General features: G+C 42.9%; 2 protein-coding genes and 1 pseudogene across 2 annotated transcripts; 2 read left to right on the top strand and 1 right to left on the bottom strand.

The window, feature by feature from the left end:
* Positions 1 to 2,712: 2,712 nt before the first annotated feature.
* Positions 2,713 to 4,806, bottom strand: LOC128588772 (forkhead box protein K2-like; annotated as a pseudogene).
* A 3,910-nt stretch (positions 4,807 to 8,716) lies between these two features.
* LOC128588773 (tripartite motif-containing protein 43-like) lies at positions 8,717 to 14,207 on the top strand (the record flags this gene model as incomplete). The annotated part of the gene is made up of 5 exons (XM_053595587.1): positions 8,717 to 9,170; positions 9,810 to 9,905; positions 12,476 to 12,706; positions 13,596 to 13,618; positions 14,138 to 14,207. Coding segments are annotated over exons 1-5 (831 nt in total), but the record flags the coding sequence as incomplete, so codon positions are not given.
* LOC128588358 (tripartite motif-containing protein 43B-like) lies at positions 14,173 to 15,827 on the top strand. The gene is made up of 2 exons (XM_053595109.1): positions 14,173 to 14,235; positions 15,259 to 15,827. Exons 1-2 carry the CDS (start codon positions 14,211 to 14,213, stop codon positions 15,750 to 15,752), a joined length of 519 nt encoding a protein of 172 aa, XP_053451084.1. The 5' UTR covers positions 14,173 to 14,210; the 3' UTR covers positions 15,753 to 15,827.
* The last annotated feature ends 5,547 nt before the right edge of the window (positions 15,828 to 21,374 follow it).

The following is a 21,374-nucleotide window of genomic DNA, read 5'->3' on the forward strand; positions in this document are numbered from 1 at the left end:
TGATTTCATGTCAACGTAACACAGTCGACAGTGTCTTTTCACATTCACCCTGCCAGTTTCAACTTGCTAGGTTCATTGGTGTTGCGGGGAGGGCTTCATCTGTTTTTGTCTGCATGGATTGTATGTGTTGTGATTATTGTGTCTCTCAAAAGTTTCAACCTACCTATATGAGTGTGCTATGGGAGGTCTAAGACCAGGTAATAATTCTTGTTCCTTTAAAGACAATTTTTTTCTTTAAGCAAAACATCCCAAACCTATCATCAACTCTTTATGATCACCTGAATCCTTAGGTGGGGAATGCTTCAGGAAAGGGAGACATGCAGATTCAATTATTAACTTTTACTGGAGTTTGGATAGAAATAATTCATTAAAAATAAGGTCTATCCTTGTTCTTAGTAAAGTATCTCAAGAAAGGAAGAAAAAGTATCCAATGTACTCAGTCCTACTATGAAACTAATGTATGGCTTTCATATGAAAGCTATAACCCAGTTATAACCTAAGAATATGGGAAAGAGGGAGAGGGAGGGGAGAGAAAAGGGAGGATGGGCAGAGGGAGGGTGATTGGTGGGATTACACCTGCGGTGCATCTTACAAGGGTACTTGTGAAACTTAGTAAATGTAGAATATAATTGTCTTAACACAATAACTAAGACAATGCCAGGAAGGCTATGTTAACCAGTGTGATGAAAATGTGTCAAACGGTCTAAAAACTAGTGTATGGTACCCCATGATGGCATTGATGTACACAGCTATGATTTAATATTAATAAAAAAATGAGCTCTATCACTTTTCCACTATAGTAGATTTTCTGTTACAATGATTTATGAACGAAGTAGTAAAAGAAGACATAGAAAGCAATTTTCAAGGAAACTGGCTTGGGAACAAGCCCCAGGCTGGGAAGAGGTGGGTGTTAAAAGAACCTCTCAGTGAGACTTTTTCACAGATATCTTCTCATATTTGTGAAACTGGAGCAAGAAAACAAATTGAGGCACACATACCAAATGCCCAAATGTTCAAAATGTGTAACTATAGCTATCAAACTGTCAATACACATCTTCTATCCTTCTGATCTGAGAAATATTTTATACTTTCATAACATAGAAGGCTGGATTGGAATTTAGAATGGTCAGACCTATGTATGGAGCCAATGTTGTGCTGTCTGCTCTGGAAAAACAAACCAGGAGAATGATCAGAGCAGCTCCTGGTTCACACAGTCAATTTTGGATTTAGAAATCCTAGAGAGACTCTAGGAACCAGAAGTCCTCACAGACGTCTCTGTCAGTTGGGTGACGCTGGGTGGTCTTGGAGGAACCAGAGAAAAGTGCTCTGCTCTGTAGGCCCCAGAGCACCTGCAGTCCTTGTTTCTGAAACTAAGAGGATGCTCAGTCCAGTGAACAGTAAAAACTACAATAGTATTTCACTTCCCTTTGTTGTAAGCAGTGTAGGACCCACAGCCACCTGTTAGAAAGACTTGGACCCCACTTCAGGTATAAATCAGATGGTGATTTATTACACCTGTGCAGGGGGCTGTTGCTGGGATAGCAAAGGGCCCGAAGTGAGGGGAAGGTGGACTTTTATACCATTTGCGCCATAGAAGCAAGCAGAAACAAAAGCAGAACGTGGCAGTTAGCTAGAGGCAGAGTTACAGTCAGGGGGCCATAGCCTGGTGACTGCATGGCCTACATCGTGATGGTTGGCACGGAGACAGCGTGGGAGATACAGTAGCTTGGGAACTTCGTGTAGGTGATTTTTCCACCATTGTTTAGCTGTTGCTAGGGGGTTGGAGGAACTGGGAGAAATTCAGTTTTATTCTGAAACTTGCCTTTCAGATTAAACGGGGGAACATGCTGGGGACTAAGGCTGAAACAGGCTGAGACAAACCTGGGTCTTTTAGGGGGCTGCTCTTTATCACACATTCTCCCATGTTTCCCCAGGCTTCCACTATCACGGGATCCATCCACTGGTGATGGGGACAGGGGGGTTCTGGAACTTTCAGGTTCTGCAAAGTTATCCCTACTCTACCTCCACTGTGCCCCAAGCATCCAGGGATCTGCTCAGCAGGGTCCCCTTCCCTTAGGGGTTCTCCATCCCAAGTCCCTGCTTTAGGCACCTAGAATCAAACCTCTTGTCACAACCCTGGATGGCCTCATCCAGAAGAAAACCCAGATCTCAGAGGAGACCAGGAAAGACCTCAGGGTGAAATCATCCATGTTACTCATGCTCAAAATGAGGCATCCTAGAAGACAGGGGCTTCCTCAACTTCATTTTCCTTCCTTGCTATCATTATTATTTTCTTTTTTTAGGAGACTGGTTTTATTTAGAGTGAAAATATTTTGCCAGGGACAAAGTTAACACAAAGAAACAAACAATAAAAAATACCAAGAAAGAGAACAATTAAGTGCAGCTCATGAGTCCCAGCAGCTCTTTTGCACAACAGGCTCATCCCTGGGCCTGCACGTGTGGCTGTGGCACCGCTGGTCTGTCCCACCCACGGAGACCGAGGTGCTGAAATCCTTCAGGCAACCACTCCACCAGGGGACATCTGCAGCTGTCACAGAGTAGTTCCCTCTGAACTTTAACAAGACAGACAAAAGTAAATCATTCCATGAGCTGGCTAGGCTAGGGGATGCGCTCTGAGCGTAGGTGAGAGGTAATTTCTCCTTCTGGCACCACAAAGTTGGTATCTTAGAAGTCAGAAAACTCTCCCAGAGGCTAGTTTTGGATGCCCTTCTCCCTCGCAGCTGCCAGTGGCGTGGCCATGCTCAGGGCCATGACCATACTCTCGCTATCCTCCGTTTTCAGCTGCTGCTGCTCTGGCTGCTCTGGCTGGTCGCCATTCTGGCACTTTGTGGACGGGGCGGGGAGGCTGATGCTGACCATGGGCTGCCAGCATGCGGAGGGCTCACTGCCCCATGGTCCACCTGACTGTGCACTGCGCTGGGGATTGGTACCACGTGAGTACCATTTTGTGTTACAGATTTTATTGGTTGTTGGTGTTGACCTAGAGGCTCCTGTTGTACTATGTTGACCATCTGGACACGGGTGGTCTGTGAGGGCTGAATGATCTGGCTGGACACGGGTGGTCTGTGAGGGCTGAATGATCTGGCTGGCAGCGCCTAGTGTGGCATGGCTAGTTGCGGTTATAGGTTCTACTTTCACTTCCCTGTCATGGCCGTTCTCCCCCCAGCTCGGACGTCGTGGGGGGGCAGCACAGCCACCTGAGTGACCACAGCTTGCCCCGCAAGAATGTAAGTGTTTGCTGGGGCTAGTCCAGCCACACTGGTGACCAACACTGCTGGTAACTGGTGGACCACGTGAACTGTCCGCACAACGGGCGGCTGGGAGGTCGGAGTGGTCACTGGGGCTGCAACCGTGTAAGGGGCGGCCTTAAATGGTCTGTGGCAGCTGTCACTGAACAGCAATGAGGACTGGCTGGCTGGGCAGAGGTGACCATGGTGGCTCTGGGCACACCGAGCTTCCTGGATGTCAGCGAGTTTGGGCTGTGATGCACCAGGCTCAGGCTCCAGGGTGTGGGCGAACCTTCCCTGGACAGGCTGCGGGGGTCTGGGTGCTGCTGGAGTGAGCACAGGGGCCCCAGTGTAACTGGGAAAAGCCGGGCGCTCCTAGAAGAGAGTGGTGCCGGGGGGTTCTAAAGCAAGGCACGCCCCTAGGCCGTCTTTTCCTAAAAGCCTGCTGTATTTATTTGCTTTCAGAGACAGGATCTATCCTCCAGAACCAGCTTTTGCCTGGTTCTTCCTGGGAACGTGCTACTTTGATGAAGTAAGGATTCAGAGAGAGATTGTAGCGAATTGAATTCTGGCAGCCCTTGTCCGCAGTCCTGTACTGGCAATAATTTTTTGTGAGGTGCGTGTAATTCCATTTAGGGTAAGTTGTTTATCAGGAGCCATCCTAATTGCTTGTACTATTAACTGTGCACAGGAATAAGGTGGCTTTGAGCCACCCTTCGGGCTTTCTCCTCCGGAAGCTTCCTTCTCATGTTCTGGCTGCGAGTTTTCGGCCATTAAATTGAGGTCAGGTGGCATCACTTGGCCCACTTTGTACCCTGAACACCCTGCTCCGTGGGCTGGATGGGCAGGAGTTGGCAGCAACGATGGCCCCCGTGGGGGAGGGGAGGGACCACAGTGTCTGGAATGTTGATGGTCAGGGGCAAGATGGGCGGCTGACCGGCCTTCACTGGGGACTCAGCACTTCCTGCTTCTCCCTCTTGTCGCTGCACAGGGCGGTGAATGTGATCTTGACGTTTGTGCTCGGCAACCTGAACCTGCATACATGAGGCAGCTGCCGCCAGGCGCCCTGTGTCTCTGGAACAGCAGTCCACGCACAGGCTGTTCTTGCAGAGGCAGTGCAGGTAGAAGTAGCCGCCAGTGCCCAGCCTGGGCTGTGCGGCCAGCAACTCAGGGCGTGAAGATCTCGAGGTGGCACAGGGAGATGCAGCTCTAACGCCCCATACTCACGTCCATGGAGCCCTGCCACGAGTTGCACCGGAGGGTCACGGAGCGCTCCTTCATCAGATACTCGAACTCACGGCCCTCCAGTCATGCCACGGCCCAGCCGCCTGTGGGGACCCGCTGCCCCAGCCGCGCTGCCCGCCATTGGGGGACCCACGCCGAGAGCGCCACCGCTGCCGCAGCCATCGGCCTTTGTGAGGGCCCACTGCTGCTTGGCGCGGGTGCGGGTAGGAGGCGGAGGCCCAGGCACCCGGCCGAGCTCCACAGCGAGGCCTCTGGTCAGCGAGGCAGAGCCAGGCCTTCCTTCCTCTAGGTCCTCAGAGCCTTGGTGTATCATCCCACTGTCCCAATTTTCTCTGTGAAGCCAAGGTAGTTGCCTAAAAACTCTTGTGCACAGATCTGAGATGCTGCTTCAGAATCCAGTTTGGCTCTCTCAGACAACATGGAAGATGTTTGGAGGGAATTGTCAGGAGAAGGGTTTTCCTTAAGGCTCCAATGTGTCATCTCTTCCCGCCCCATAAGCAGTGAACTAAATGAGTTGGGGAAAAGGCTCCCATCATATTATATTCTGGGGTAGAAATAAATTCTGTTTAACCTCCACATAAGTTCTCTTCCCTGCTCAGACCCAGGGGCACCCTGCTTCTGGCTTCCCAGCAATTTCCTGGCATTCCCCCCCATGGGGTTGGGGGGCGCCTGGCAAAGAATTCTGTATTATGCTCTGGGGAGAAACCCTTAGGCAACATTGTCTGGGGTTTCAGGAGCAGGAGAAATCTGTGTTCTGAAGTAAGGGCCAAAATTGTTCTCACATTACATTTTTACATTACAATACAAAAATAAATCAATATAAAAAATAAAACACTTCCTACAGTAACAAATACATGTGAAGTCACCCTCAGGCACATCATCGCCAACGTTTCTTAGACATTTGACAAAATTACTAACTGTTGAAATTTTTTTTTACCGATTTTTGTTATAAGTTAATAATTAAAGCTACCAATCCATAAATCGTTTTTTAGATACTAAATCACCAGTAGGGAGTTTATTTGTTGCAAAAATATGTGATTCTTGATGAGATGATGTTGGTAGAAATTTGTTTCCGGAGATATCCAAGGTGATAAATCAATCTTTCATTTTGTCTCTGGGAAACCTAATCGCCCATACTAACACCCACCCATCTGATGAGTAGTAATCACTTTGATAATCACTTTGACATTATGGGTGTGGTCCTCAGAGGTCCTATAAATGAGAGACTGTCAAGGAGTCAAGCTCATTCTTCTCCATAACAGGCAGAGTTGAGTTGGGAGCTCACTTGGCCTCGCACACTTCTGAAAGCTACTACCCTTACCCTGTGAGGTCCTGATCCTAACCTGACTTCATACTGCTCCAGCAAGCACTGGTGAGGTCACAGATAGAGTCATTACATGAGTACCGGATCTGCATGAGTCCCTACTACTTTCTATCACTGAAATAAATAGTGTAATTTTAATTTGCAGATCAGTCAATTGAAATTGTTTTTATGGAGTGATTTTGCTCAGTTAGTAAAAATGACTCCTATACTCTAGTTGAAAGATAAACTATTTTATAAAGTCATCTTACTAATTAAGTAATTTAATTCATATGATGATTTTTCTGTATTATTTTAGGTATGTCTTCATTGTTTACCTGGTAATACTCAAAGATAGGTTGCCAGATGACTTATAATTTTGTGCTTTTTGTAGATTCTACAAATTGGCTAGGAATATTTTTTTCTTTTTTCTTTTTCTTTCTTTTTTTTTTTTTTTTGAGATAGACTCTCACTATGTCGCCCTTGGTAGAGTTCTGTGGTGTTGCAGCTCACAGCAACCTCAAACTCTTCGGCTTAAGCGATTCTCTTGCTTCAGCCTCCCAAGTAGCTGGGACTACAGGCACCTGCCTTTTTTTTCTTTTCTTTTTTTTTTTCCCCCCCCGCTGCTGTTGTCATTTTTGTTTTAGTAGGCTCGGGGCTTGTTTAAACCCACTTGCCCAGGTGCATGTGGCCAGTACCCTAAACTCTGAGCTATGTTCGCGGAGACTGGCCAGGAACATTTTGTTCTACAAATATGTTATACATGCATACATACATTACATACTACTTTATAAGTGGTGCTTCATGTACACATAGAAGAGATATTCAAATAACTGATAACTTTCTTAGGAAAATATTGCTCTTGACGGTGGCAATATTGTCACTTTAGAAGCTTCCATTTATAAACTTAAATACTAAACAATGAGTAAATGTTTAGGCACTGAAAAAGATGATATTAGTGATCATGAAGGAACCTCAGTAATGAGAATGCTATCTGTATTTATCTACTATAGAAAAGAGAACCCCTGTTTTATTGTACAATGAATTTTATTACATGATATTTATTATTTCTTCTCAATGTGAAAGTATGCCTGGTGTTTTTCAAAGATCTGGAAGATCTAATGTCAATGGTGTATTTACTGGTCTGTGGTGGAGAACAGTCATGAGGTGGTGGGGCCCCCCCCAACTTGGAAACATTCTAAGAATAACCTCCAGCTGCTCTCTTCCTTCAAGAACAACATGTTTTTCCTCACCTTGTTTTTCATCCTCTCCCAGGAAGCTTTTACCTTTTACTTCACTCTACGGAAGTCTTGTGATGAAACAATTGTAATGGACTAGATTGATTTTCATTACCTTCTTTGTAACCTTTTCCTTAGCACCTACAGAAGCCCATAAAGTTGAAGATATTTTTCCTTGGTTACACTGTCTCTGCACAAACAACTTTAACTTTCCCTATATACTAAAGCTGATTTCTTTGCTTGAGGCTGGTGATGAGCATGGCTGCACCACTCCTCCCAATCCTGTATTTATGTTTCTCTTGTTATTCTTAGTTGCCTACCATTATCACTTTGGTTTTTCTCCATCAAGCAGGCTCTAGATATTCAATTTGTATGCAAGATATAGATAATAAAGATAGAACAGATTCAACAACTTAGGGTATTTATATAAAAAGAGACTGGTCAAAATATGATCCAATTTTACAAAGTTAAGTTTGTCTCCTGTATTCAAAAGTTGATTTTGGGAGGGAATCTGTTAGAGACAAAAAAAGACATCAATGGAGAAAATTTGTTTTATAAACATGTTGTATATACATTTTTCTTATTCATTTTTATCAATTGGTTAGCTGCAAGGTATTTTCTACCTCATGAGGGAGACACACAAGACACAGTGGCATTCTGTACATTACTGCATTTTATATATTTTTTTCTTTTTGCGAAACATTTCTTGTCTATTGATAAGGATGTTGTAGTCAGCAGCATATCTTTGAATTGATTGAGACATAGGGCTTGGAAGAGGAAATGTCCCTGAAAATAATTGTTGATTGAATTAAATTGTTGTTTAGAGAATAACAAGTAATTGGTTAGCTGATTTTAATTTAGATCTGAAACCTTAACACTTACTTTAGAGTGATGTTGGAGACGTGTCATGGTAGGGGGATTCTAACAATTAATTGAGATCAAATCTCAGCCCCTCCTTCCATTGTCAAGTCAATGACTGGCAATGAGAATTAACTGATTTTCAGATCCCTGCAGACCAAACTCCTGGAGGTCCAGATTGGGTTAAGCTCCTGTAGTTTGAGCAACTTAAAGGAAAATAATACAGCACAAAACATGCACATTTCTTTTCTTTTTTCTTTCTTTTTTTTTTTTAAATTGAGACAGAGTCTCACTTTGGAAATTCAGTAACCACGGGGCTTTGCCAAATTTCTCAACATTGATTCAAAATCAATCTGATGTCAGAGAGGAAAATAGGTGATAAAACTATGGGCATCATAGCTTACAGCAACCTCCAACTCTTGAGCTGAAGTGATTCTCTTGCCTCAGCCTCCTGAGTTGCTGGGACTACATGTGCCTGCTACAATGCCCAGCTATTTTTTTTTTCTTCTTTTACCAAGCATGGGCCAGATTCAACTTTAACAGACCCAGGCTGGATTCGATTCACCAGCCCTGGTGCATGTGGCTGGTGCCCTAATCACTAAGTTATCGGCGCCCAGCTGAAAACTGGTACATTTCTAGAGGAGAAACGGTTTGGTAAGGTAGATACATGTTAGATAAGTACCCAACCACTTATCTACAAAGCTTGAGAAATGTGTTTGTGCCTCAGTTTCCCATTTGTGTCATGCAAAGGGAAGCCTATTCTGCTCTAGATAGGAGTTTATTATTCAGTCAACATGTGAGTGTATTTTTGGTTAGACTTTTGCTTCTTTAGGGCAGAAGAATAAATTCTAATTTTCTTTCTTTAGTAACATGGACCTAGATATACTGCAAGCCTTCCAGAGGGAAATCACCTGTGCCATCTGCGTGCACTACCTTATAGACCCAGTCACCATAGGCTGTGGACACAGCTTTTGCAGGCCCTGCCTTTCTCTCTCCTGGGAAGGAGACCCAAATCCTGCCCACTGCCCAGAGTGCAGAGAACCATCACAGCAGAGAAAGTTCAAAACCAATATTGTTCTGAAGAATCTGGTGTCCATTGCCAGAAAAGCCAGTCTCTGGCAATTCCTGAGCTCTGAGGAACAAATGTGTGGAACCCACAAGGAGAAGAACAAGATGTTCTGTGAAGTGGACAGGAGCCTGCTGTGTTCGCTCTGCTCTAACTCCCAGGAGCACGGGGCTCACAGACACTGTCCTGTTGAAGGGGCAGCTGCGGACCAGCGGGTAAGGGATGCTTCTGAGATCACGTTGAGAGCTGGAGGGTGGTAGAATTAAAGAGGGTAGAAGGAAGATGAAGATCATGAGGAAGAGTTTTCCGTTCTTTACCATGCCTAACATGTACTGGTATATGCCTAACAGCTATACTTATAACCGCCTCCATGAGGTTAGCATTCCAATAGAAGGATGATAATGTGAATTGATTATTGTTTTCATTAAGAGGATTATGCAAACATCAACAGAAAGCTCTCATGTTCAGAGATCATTGACTATGAAAACAACGTAAAGAAAATTTTGTATTGGAAACACATTTACCAAAACTTGACAAACATGTTAGCTTTAAGTACATTGGAAGGGGCATTCGAGAAGCAGTTGTAGATGGACATCATGCGGCAGGATGCTTACCTGAAACTTCCCCAAATATATCAAATATTTATTTGTTTTGCCTTGATAGTGGTTACATTACATGTGGGCCACAGTCTGAAATCTTCTAATATAGAAAGTTATGCAGAGTAAAAGTACAAAATAATCCTGCTGCTCTTCCCAACATACTTTTATTGAACATCCCTTGACTCTCTGCATCAGTCGGGTCAGAATTCTATACTGTTTGTTTTTCTACTGCTCACATTTGTATCTTTCTGGCAGGCTAAACTCGAAAAGCAAATGAGATCTTTATGGGACAAGATCCAGGAAAATCAGAGAAACCTGAGAGAGGAACAAATAATGATTAACCATTGGATGGTAAGTACAGGAAATGTTTCCATCAGATTTGGCTTGGGACAGACATGCTACAACATTAGCCATTAAATGCCTGACCTGAAACCATGAGTTCTTACATTCAATGAATTGATAGGTTTATGGGAAAAATGCAGGTTGTCTTAAAGACACATACATAGGGAAGATGAGAAATTTTAGCCAAATGTAGCTTCATATGCAAAATATTTGTTACAAAATTTGATAATACATTTCTCTATGTGTAGATACATATATGTATAAATATAAGTTATATAAAATATAAAAATATAAAATATAACATGAATATATGAATTTTACTTATATGATGACCTTTGGGACACCCTGCTGTTGGGCTTTTCAATGGAGGGTCACATTTTTCTGAGGATTTCTAGACCCTAAGTTAAGAACAACCACAAAAATTACCCAAAGAGAGGTGGAGAAGGCACACACACAGGGTTTAAGGAAATTCAGTAACCACCAAGCTTTCCCAAATTCCCCAATGTTGATTTAAAATCAATCCGATTTCAGAGAGGAAAATAGGTGATAAAAATTCCATGGGTGCCTCAGGCAAAGATTTATGTGGGAGATGAATTCTAGAAAATAGAGAGTATGTAATTGCGTATTGTAAGCCTTTCATTGGGGATGGAAAAGCATGAACAGCAATTTTAGAAGTGTGCCTGCCATGGTTAAAACGGTTTGCACAGAAGCTAGACAGTGATACTGGTAGGAGAACATAGAACATGTGGAGAGATTGACAAAGAAGGACAGAACAAAGCAAAAATACTCAGCGGACTTAGAAAACAAATACGTGATTATTGGGAGGAGACGCAATGAAATTAGAATTCCTGTTTTTAAAATGGCTGGCCATATGAGGCCCAAGGTCATATTTAGGAGCACAATGGAAATTAGGAGAATAGAAATCTTTTTAAGGGGTTAGGTTCAGAAATTTTAGATATGTTGTTCTTGTCTGATGGCTTCTAATCCTATATGTAATATACAATATTTCTTCTAATTTAAACAATCAGGTTGCAGAGTGGGGAGACTAATGAGTTAAACAGATCACAATAGCTCATACAAAGTTTTAATAAGACATCTTAAATTTCAACTGTTTGAATGTCGGATTTCAGATTTGAGAGGATATGTATTAAACAAAGTAACTGGGGAAGGTGACTCTCCAGTGCCTGTCTATTTTTAGAGATGAGGTCTTGCTCTGCCTCAGGCAGGTCTTGAACTGGAGACCTCCAGAAATCCACCCACTCAGAGTGCTGGGATTACAGGTGTAAGCCACACACCCAGCCTCAGTGTTTCTGACAACCAGAGATATAAAATCAAAGAGCATAGCTATGAATGGCATCAATTTTAGGAATTATTCATTAAAACTTTGTTATATTTCCTCCAACCAATATTACCTTTACATGCCAAAATCTACAACCGGGATCAGTATGGTAAAATGTTTATCTAATAATCATTGCTTAATCAAATACCAAGGAATAAATAATTGGAAAAAGATTGGATATCCAATAAAATTTTGGTATCTTTTTCCCAGAATTTTACACTGAATAATTAACTAGACATTTATGTTAAAAGGTATAATTGTTAATATACTCATGGATGCTTTCTATTGAAAGTATTTTAATTTATTCAAAAGTGAATATTGATGTAATTCAGTTCTCAAATTACTGGATGCTATACTTTTATTCGTAATGTTTACTTGAAAAATATGTGATCTGCCTCAAGCCTATGACAGGCTATTTAGTATGATTGTAAATATGATTAGTATCAATTTTATCCAAGAATGTTTAGTACTAAATGTAAACTCCACTAAGAAAATCTAAAGAAATACTTTGTCGAGGGTGGTGGTTTGAATCATAAGACAATGCTACATCTAGGCACACGTTGTGTAATCAGGGCACTTATCTTGTGTATTGAAGAGAAAAACATTCTAAATTTTTAAAATATATTACTTCACCAATTGTTTCTTAGATAGCAAAAAACAGGACAGTGTAAATAATACTGACATATCTTTATAGTAAAATGAATAAAAGCCTTGAATAATATTTGATATGATAGAGGACATAGAAATCTTGAATGGTAATTGATGTAATAGGAGCAGAAATAAAAACACCTTTATAGATAGGAGAGAAAAATAAAAATAACGCCCATATCTTTACCAATATCAGAGGTGAGTAAAGATGACTCCTGTGAAAGGGTCACATAACAATGAAAATCAATGTGCTCCAAATAGCCTCCATCTTTAAAGAAAGCATAACTAAGGTTACTATGAGAAATGATGCTTCCTGAGTGCTCGTGACCAAGGAGCACATGGTGGATTTAAAAATGATTTATTTAGGCTGTGGGCTTATAAACTGGTCACGATTAACAAAGAAAAAAAAAAAAGGAAGGAAGAAAGGAAATAAAGAGAAGAATTGTGGATTGTGACAGCTGGACCATATGACTTTAAGCTGTGCACTGCTAATGGGTGAAGGGCAAGAGCCAAAGAGAAACAGGCGAGGTGTGCGTGCAAGTTAAGGTGGCCTGGAATGTGATATGGGTAACCCATTTCTATCTCCTTACAGGAATATGTGCTTCTAGTGAGAAAAATGACCAGGACCGAATATGCAGAACTTCACCCAGTTCTCTATAAGGAAGAAGAACAACATTTGGAGGAACTGGAAAGGGAGAGCTGGAATATCCTTCAGCAACTCAAGAGAAGTGTGGCCCAAATAAATCAAAAGCGGAAACAACTAAAGGAAATGCACGAGGAACTGGTGGGCATGTGCCACAAACCAGATGAGGAGCTGCTGCAGGTCAGGACTTGCCCTCCGCTCACTGGCTACATCTTTTTGTTGTTGTTGTTGCAGTTTTTGGCCCGGGACAGGTTTGAACCCACCACCTCTGGTATACGGGGCCAGCGCCCTACTCCTTGAGCCACAGGCGCCACCTTGCTACTATCTCCATTATTACTTTGGTCCCCAAAATATTTCTCCTTATTTCCACATCTTTGTTGGGAGTCATTTTTTGTTTATTTTTGTTTAGACAGAGTCTCACTACTTTGCCTTTGGTAGAGTGCCAGGGCATCACACCTCTCAGCAACCTCCAGTTCCTGGGCTTAGACAATTCTCTTCCCTCAGCCTCCCGAGTAGCTGGGACCACAGGTGCCTGCCATAACACTCGGCTATTTTTTTTTGTTGTTGTAGTTCGGCCAGGGTCGGGTTTGAATCCACCACCCTCGGTATATGGGGCTGGCGCCTTACTCACTGAGCCACAGGCGCCACCCTCCATTTTTATCTGTAAGGGAAAATACAGAAATATCTGGCACAAGCTCCCACTGATTTCCTCATTCTCTGTGGATGTCCTAGATTTGAATTGTCCTAATTCATTGGCCTTGGGGGATAACCCCTAGCAAGAACCCCTGGCAGACATTGGATGGTGGCAGGAGGCTGGTGACTGTGGTTCCTATCCATTAGCTTCTCTCTCTTCATGTCACCCTCAGGGTTATGAATTCATCAAGAGTTCAGTCTGTTAACAGGTTGTACTGGGCTCATCCTTTAAGAGGAAAAAGAGACATGGTTGATAAGAAGGTTTAGGGAATGTTTGTGATGAGTAATTTTCTTTACTTTCCCAAACCCTAAGCCTGGATAGGCACAACATCCAATGTCTGAGGAATCTAACTTGTCCTTTTTTCCCTCTTTACAGGATTTGGGAGCCCTACTGATGAGGTAAGTTGGACCTTCAATGTGAACTGGGGTACCTGGTTAGGACAGAGATCAAGCTGTCTGTAGCAATTGAAGCCATTATATACTAGATTATAGCTATTACATTGTTTATGTGACCAAGCATTTGTGTGCTGTTCTGAATACCATGTCCTGTACTCCCTTTACCACAAGTTAGTCTTGATCTCTGCCTGGTGCCTCAGAGGGGTATGTTGAAGGGCTGAATTCACAAGTGGCCAGAAGGCATCAAACTCAGAGAAATCTTCCGGGGTGTGGACTAGATTTCCCCAGGATTGTAGTTAAAAGCAAGTGTCTCTGAGAGTCATGAGGTAAAAGTATTTAAGCAAAGAGAAAAGTAAGAAAGGTACCCCATGAATAGTAGAATCCTGTAAGGCGTTTGTGGAGGTAAGCATAATTCGGAAGTAGTCTTTGAGAAAGTCTTTTCTGTTGTGTACTTATGTCTGTCTTAAGCATCATGATGAAGTGTTGGGAGCCAAAGTATCATCTGAATCTTTCTTCTTCCAGGAGTGAGTCTGTGCAGCTGCACATGCCCTGGCCTGTGCGTCCAGAGCTCAGCGTCAGAGCCATCACTGGACTGATGGACAGATACAGCCGCTACCGGGGTGAGTGTCAGCCTGTGGTGTGACTGGAAATGCCCAAGTCCACTCTGATCATGTTTCCTATAGCCAGCGTTTCCTTCTTCATTGGTCTTTCCTTTAGGAGAGAAAGTAATGCCGTGAACAGGATAGACATGTGTTTATTGCACTACAGTAAAAGGAAGCTGGTGCAAAACTAGAATGAGAAAAAAATATCAAGCCAAAGGTTTCCATTAGAATTGGAATCATTCTTAGGGAGCTTGTCAATGCATGGAATCATGCATAACTGTGAATGTGTTCAGTACCTCTGGGTTCTTATTAAATGCAATTAGTGATGCTGATGTTTCATTTTAAAATATATTTCCTGTAAAATTTTGAAACATTGGACTTCATATAATGGGAATTTCAATTGAAATTATCATAAAAATGCATGAATAAATTAAGTAAATGCAGACCGCATTTTATAAACAGAAAGAAAGTCAGTGGTTAAGGAGGCAGGACCTAGAGCCCAGCGGCACATCTAAGGCTAAGGCAGGTGTGCTAAGCCTGAGGCAGAGTGGCAGATTAGGTGTAACAGGAAACTAGGAGTGAAAGGCACAGAATTCCTAGTAGGAAGTCACGTTCTCACAGGCATATTTAGCTTAAGTGTTCAGGAGCTAGCCTACAGTAACATGGGCAGGGTGATCACCATTTCTCTAGGTCTCAGATCCTTCTGAGAAAGCAGGAAGCAGGAAGGGAAATGTAGGGAAGTTTATTGCTATGGAATTATAGCTCCAGAATTCCATGTGCCATGAAATGTAACCAGGGAGCGGTAGGCATGGCCTCCTTCTCTACAGTCTCTGAAGTTGAAGGAATCTGCCCACTGTGATTAGATCCTTCTTTCTGCTTCATTTTTATGGGTAGCTTGTGAATTGATACAGTTCTGCCAGAACTGCCTTCTTGGTTGTCTTGGCCTATTTATTCCACTGACCATCCAGGTAGACATTCATATCTCAGAGATAATTTATTTGTAAAATAGATGTTGACTGAACTATTGTCTTCTTTCCACAGTGGAGATTTCTTTCCACAATGAAGTAAGCAATCAGCACATCAGGCTGTTTGACGATTTGAGAGACTTCACATTTAGATCTCACAGTCAAGATCAGTCTTTGAATCCTGAGAAATCTAACTATTTTGCTGCTTGGGGAGACCAAGTCTTCACTGCTGGGAAGTATTGCTGGGAGCTGGATGTGGACGACTCTTGGGACTGGGCTCTAGGGGTCTCTAGAGATTACCCAATACTCAGACTTGGCACAATGCTTGTATCTGGGGACATGTTTCTTCTTGCATGTGTGAGGCAGGATAATCAGTACACTCTCTGGACAACCTCCCCAGCGATTCCTCAGTTTGTAGAGAAACCTGTGGGCCGGGTTGGTATGTATCTTGATTTGCGGAGTGGGAGTGTGAGTTTTGTGAACGTTGCCAAGAGTTCCCTCATATGGAAGTGCCGCGCTGGCTCCTTGTGTTTCCCTGTCAGGCCTTTCGTTATCACTGGACACAAATGAGCAGGGATGAGGCAGGAACCTGACTGCAGGTCTGGGACCTCCATGTGCTGGGGAGCCCTTCTCCGCTGAAGAAAATCAACCCTACTTTATTGTCTTGAAGGTTTTGTACTGTCATGGAATCTCATTTTATTGTTATTCGGTAAAACAGTATAAAACACAAAATTCTGTTGTCCCATTTTCTTTCAAGAAAATCATCTCTTGTGATCTGCTACCTAAACGTACACTGTACTCAGCTTGCTCACGTGCTTTGTGAGCTCCCTGCGGTTCTGAAAATCTTTGGGTGTGTGATTCCACCTTAATGAACACAGTTTCTATACTCTGGACAGACCTGGTTAGCCACACTGCTCCTACCAGCCTGATATTAACTCCTGTCAGTCTAACAAATTCTATACATCAGTCCACCTTAGGAGAAAAAATTATTTCACAGTGAAACTTCGACTGACCCTCAGAAGGAGGACAGTCTTTCTGTATATAAACACAGAACAGCTGGTCGTTTTTCAATAGTGTAAATTAGAAGACACACAGGTTGTATCTCCTATACAGACCCCATTCTCAGCAGGTAACATACTGTGCAGGACATAGTGGTACTTACAAATATTTGATGAGTGAATAGGTGTAGGTGAATAAAGGTATAAGCAAGCTGCCTCCAACAGTGTGAGTTCCCAGTGTGCTGTTCCATCATCTCTGCTAGTGGTCACATAGAATACAATTTCTCAGGGAATTACATCATTACAAGAAAAGGTTATTTCAAACAAAATGTGCTTCCCAAAATTTGTAGATACTGATCAAGAATATTAATCAAAACCAAAAGTAAATTAAAAATTGCTATAAAGCACATGCAGTGCTAAAATACAGTGTAACCAGTCAGTTAGAAAATGCTAAGGACAACCTGGATTGAATAAATGTTTGTGGCTAGTGGTTTGCTGCCAGCTCCAGCAGAATCGGTATCACCTGGAACTTGTTGGCAATGGAAATTCGGGGCTCCTCCCAAGACCACTTGAATGAGACACTCAATAGGTGAGGACAGCCATCCATGGTTTACCAAATCTTCCAGAGGATTGTAATGAATGATAGTGATTTGAAAAACACTGATTTGGCTGATGTACAGAGCCAAATCTCAGTACGTTTCTTCCACCTGAGGACCTAGGTATCCATCGAGTCGATTTGATTCTACATAAGTGATCGTGTATTTCTCAGTGAAAAGAATATAATAGGAGGGGTGGCACCTGTGGCTCAGTGAGTAGGGCACCAGCCCCATATAGCTGAGGGTGGCGGGTTCAAACCTGGCCCAGCCAAACTGCAACCAAAAAATAGCCGGGCCTTCTGGTGGGCGCCTGTAGTCCCAGCTACTTGGGAGGCTGAGGCAAGAGAATTGCTTAAGCCAGCAGTTCTCAACCTGTGGGTCATGACCCCTTTGGGGGTCTCATGCATATCAGATATTTACATTATGATTCATAACAGTAGCAAAATTACAAAGTAATTTTGAAGTAGCAATGAAAATAATTTTATGATTGGGGGTCACCACAACATGAGGAACTGTATTAAAGGGTCACAGCATTAGGAAGGTTGAGAACCAGTGGCTTAAGCCCAAAAATTTGAAATTGCAGTGAGCTGTGATGCCACAGCACTCTACTGAGGGTGATGTGTTTTATTGGAAAATTATAATTCCACTATCATATCTAACAAAATTATTAATAATTCCTTAGTACCATGTAATACCAAGTCTGTATTCAAATTCCCCCTTTCACAGCTGATTTACTTAAATCAATAACCTTATAAGGCTTGTCGTATCTCAAAGTCTGGGCAGAGAATCAGGGCAGAGGAGTGCGGTTGCCTTCATATCCCAGCCTCCTCCCCTCTGAACTTCACCTTTCTTTTAGAGATACTCTCTGGATTCCCTCTGCTACTACCTTACCTGGATACAAATTCACAGGTCCTATTTAAAACTTTGTCCCAGTGACTATTAAAAAAAATTCCCCCTTGGTGTGAATGTGGAGAGAAGGGAACACTTTTACACTGTTGGTGGGGTGCAAACTAATACAGCCTCTTTGGAGAGAAGTACGGAGAATCCTCAAAAAGCTAAAGGTAGACCTTTCATTTGATCCCTCAATCCCATTACTAGGTATCTACCCAGAAGACAAAAAATCATTTTATCATAAGGACATTTGCACTGGAACATTTATCACAGCTCAATTTACAATTGCAAAGATGTGGTGGAATCACCCCAAGTGCCTATCAACACATGAATGAATGAATAAACTGTGGTGTATGTATACCATGGAATACGCTTCAGCCACAAAAAAACATGGAGACGTTGTATCTTTTGTATTAACCTGAATGGAGTTGAAGTCTATTCTTCTTTGTAAAGTATCACAAGAATGGAAAAGCAAGAATCCAGTGTATTCAATACTAATATGAAGCCAGTAGACAAATACATGTATTTGTATTTGTATTTGTATTTGTATTTGTCTCTCTCCCACATGAGAGAAATACACATGTATTTGTCTCTCTCCCACATGAGAGAAATACACAATTAAATTTAAGTAGGGGGAGGGGAAAGAACAGAGAGGGGAAGAGGAAGAGGGATTAGTAAACTCTCATCTAATGGCACAATGTAAGGGTACATAGCACACCTTCTGGGTAAAGGGCTTAACTACAACTTGGACTTTTCCTGATAAACACAATGTAACCTAATTGTTTCTACCCTCATATTAATCTGAAAAAAATTCACTCTTTCTGTATCTACCTAATCACAAATGAGGAAGGCTGGCATCATCTAAGAGAATATTACAAAGACAGCAAGAGAAAAATTGAAGTTAATAAGGCACAGAAAGAACTCAAGAGAATAACATTGTTTACAAACTAGGGGTTAATGACCCTATAATGGCTTACGTCATTAACAAGCAAATAGAGCTGGTACCCTTGTGTGCCCTGGTTTAACAGAACTAGGTTCTATTCCCAGGAACCTAGTACAGTTTGGTCTGGGTCCCTTTGCTCCCAGGTCCCTATCTCCACAAGGTCAGGGCCTTCTACGTTCTGAGATAAGACAGCATCTCATTGTGCAAATGTCTTTCCCTAAGAACCATATCAAAGCTGCTTCTCTCATACAAATTTCACATTTTTGCCTGATTCAAATCTTATAGATCTCTCTTTACCCCACCCTGGTAGTTCCTGGTGGTACATCTGGGAGGGATGAAATCCACCAGCCTTTCCAAGCTGAGCCATCATCTCTGCTTAGCTGTAGAGAATTCAGTGTCAATTTACCTTTGCAATTGAAGTGTTAGTATCTTCACCTGTGAAATGAGAGTCTGTTTCTATCCACCTCCTGGGCCTGCTGTGAGGCTGAAATGAGATCATGCATGTGATGCCCTCGTATCACATAAAAGAGCAAGTTAATGGAGGTAGCGATGATGGTGACGGTGGGAGTGGTGGTGATGATGCCACTGATGCCGAGTCAGGAATATTTCTCCCTCTCTCACTCACCCCACCTTCTCCAGTCTTACAGGAAAGTAAGTAACCTTGCCAAGGTCTATATGATCACAATAGAAGCAGACTTAATGTAAGGGTGGGGACGAAAAAGAACTCTTCTTAGATAGAAATATTTATCTCTAACAAAACATCAGTCATACTTGAGGCTTATAAACTGAAGTCAGCCATCACCAGTTGTCAAGATCACCGTGGCAAGGGGAAACTGCTTGACCATGGACGAGGGAAAGAAATGGTGGTTTTTTTCCTTCTTCGTGAAAAGAGGGAAGAGAAGAATAGTGGGAAGAGGCAGGTTAAGAAGAGCAAGGAGGAGAGAGAGAGGCTGGGGTTTAGCCACTGAAATCAAGGGCACCTTTAGCACTGTAAATTGTTACCTGGGAAATCGTATCCATTCCCCTTCCATGAAAATTTATGAATTTCAGAACACTTTATGCTTCACATTGGAGGGTGGTTTGTGAAAGAGAGGTGGGCAGAGAGAAAGAAGAGTATGTATAGAAGGAGGAATCAAGAGACAGGATTTGTAGAAATCTTGGGGGGAATGCTTTGGATGTCCATAGGCCAAGGCTTTGGGAGGCTTCCAAAGACCAGGTCTGACATCAAGGTTACACGAACCTTTCAATAGGCTTGATAGACTGATGAAAACATCTACCCACACCTCACGCAGTAAGCGTGAGAGAATCAGTTTTGCTCATAATAGTCATTATAGCGTACCAGCATTCAAGGGTGTAGTTACCCAACATCCTCGGGTGTAGAATTGACTTTCCTATTATGGGAAACAGGCCTTCCCTGTGATGCATTCATTTCATCAAAATTTAATGTCAAGATATCCAGAGGAAATATTTGGTTCTTATGATAAAGAGCAATTTTAAAATGTTAATCTTGCTAAGTCTATACAATAGAAGGAGGGCAAAATCTATAAAGAGAAGCAGCAAAATATGTCCTTTTTGGTTCCAATTCCACAGCCCACTTCTGGCCCAGTTCTCTGGGTAATGGCAGGTGTCACTGTGGGTGATCTCATTCTCTCACTTTGTGTCCCTGTTCACATATCGACATGTCACTGACCCAGCCTTGCTGGGACGGAGCATGGTTGTTTAATCCCCTAACCCCACGGCTTGGCTGGCCCTGTTCCACTTGTTCCTGGTGGAGGTCAGTAGGAGGCTGAGACAGGGCAGGGTCAGGGTGCAGAGGGGAGGAACACTGTCCCATGAGCTGGGTCCCCTTGGCACCATGCTCCCCCCTGCAGAGCTCACTGACCTTTTGCAGTCCATGCTACTGAAAATACAGAAGCCATCTGTTCTTTTCCAGAACATATCTCCATGGCCCATGTTTTCCTGGGAGAGTTTCCAGGAGTTTGAGCTCACAGAGCTTGGCATTAGCCTTCAGAAACAAAGGCACTGCTGGAACTCGTGTTATGAGAACAGGGAAAAATGGAGAGGATTCCAGAGCTGCAGAGGCCACTGTCACTGAGCACTTCCCTTGTGTCAGCCACTGTCTTCAGCCCTCTGTGCCTTGTCTTATTTGCTCCTCACAGCAACACTGTAAGAAAGGTAGGAAAAGCCTGTGGCTCAAAGGGGTAGGGCACCGGCCCCATATGCCAGAGGTGGCGGGTTCAAACCCAGCCTCGGCCAAAAAAAAAAGAAAGGTAGGAACAGTAGCACCATATTCTGATGAGACAACCGGGGTTTAGACAAGGTCTATAATTGATTGCAAGGCCATACTGGTAATATGGAATCAGGTCTGTATAACTTCAAAATTTACACCTTTAAAATGTACTATTCTGCCTCTTTTTTCTGGATTTTGGGGTATCATGAGCTGTGTCCAAATCTGCTGTCACTTCTTTAAGACCCTGGGGAGGAGGAATGGGGTTCCTATACCCTTGTAGAGTGAGTCGTTCTTCTCGATGTTGGATCTCTGGTGCTATTCTAGGCACTCGAGTTAAGACACCACGGGCCTAAGGAGTCTGCCCCTGGCCTGAGGTTAGAGAACGTAGAGAGGTCTCCACCATCTAGGCAGCTTTTGGCCCAGGATATCTTCTGAGGAAAGTGAAGGAAAATTCTCCCAAAGGGCATTTATAGGGTGCGCACCGGACTCTCCCCATGACCCTGGTAGGGTAACAAATAAAAATATAAGATGCCT

This window comes from Nycticebus coucang, chromosome 6, assembly GCF_027406575.1.
Source record: "Nycticebus coucang isolate mNycCou1 chromosome 6, mNycCou1.pri, whole genome shotgun sequence".
NCBI lineage: Eukaryota > Metazoa > Chordata > Mammalia > Primates > Lorisidae > Nycticebus > Nycticebus coucang.

Excerpts from the sequence above, each read along its gene's own strand:
- LOC128588358 (XM_053595109.1), top strand. The coding sequence starts at position 14,211 with ATGGACAGATACAGCCGCTACCGGG. Across the intron at positions 14,236-15,258 it reads CAGATACAGCCGCTACCGGG|TGGAGATTTCTTTCCACAAT; the intron begins GTGAGTGTCAGC and ends TTCTTTCCACAG.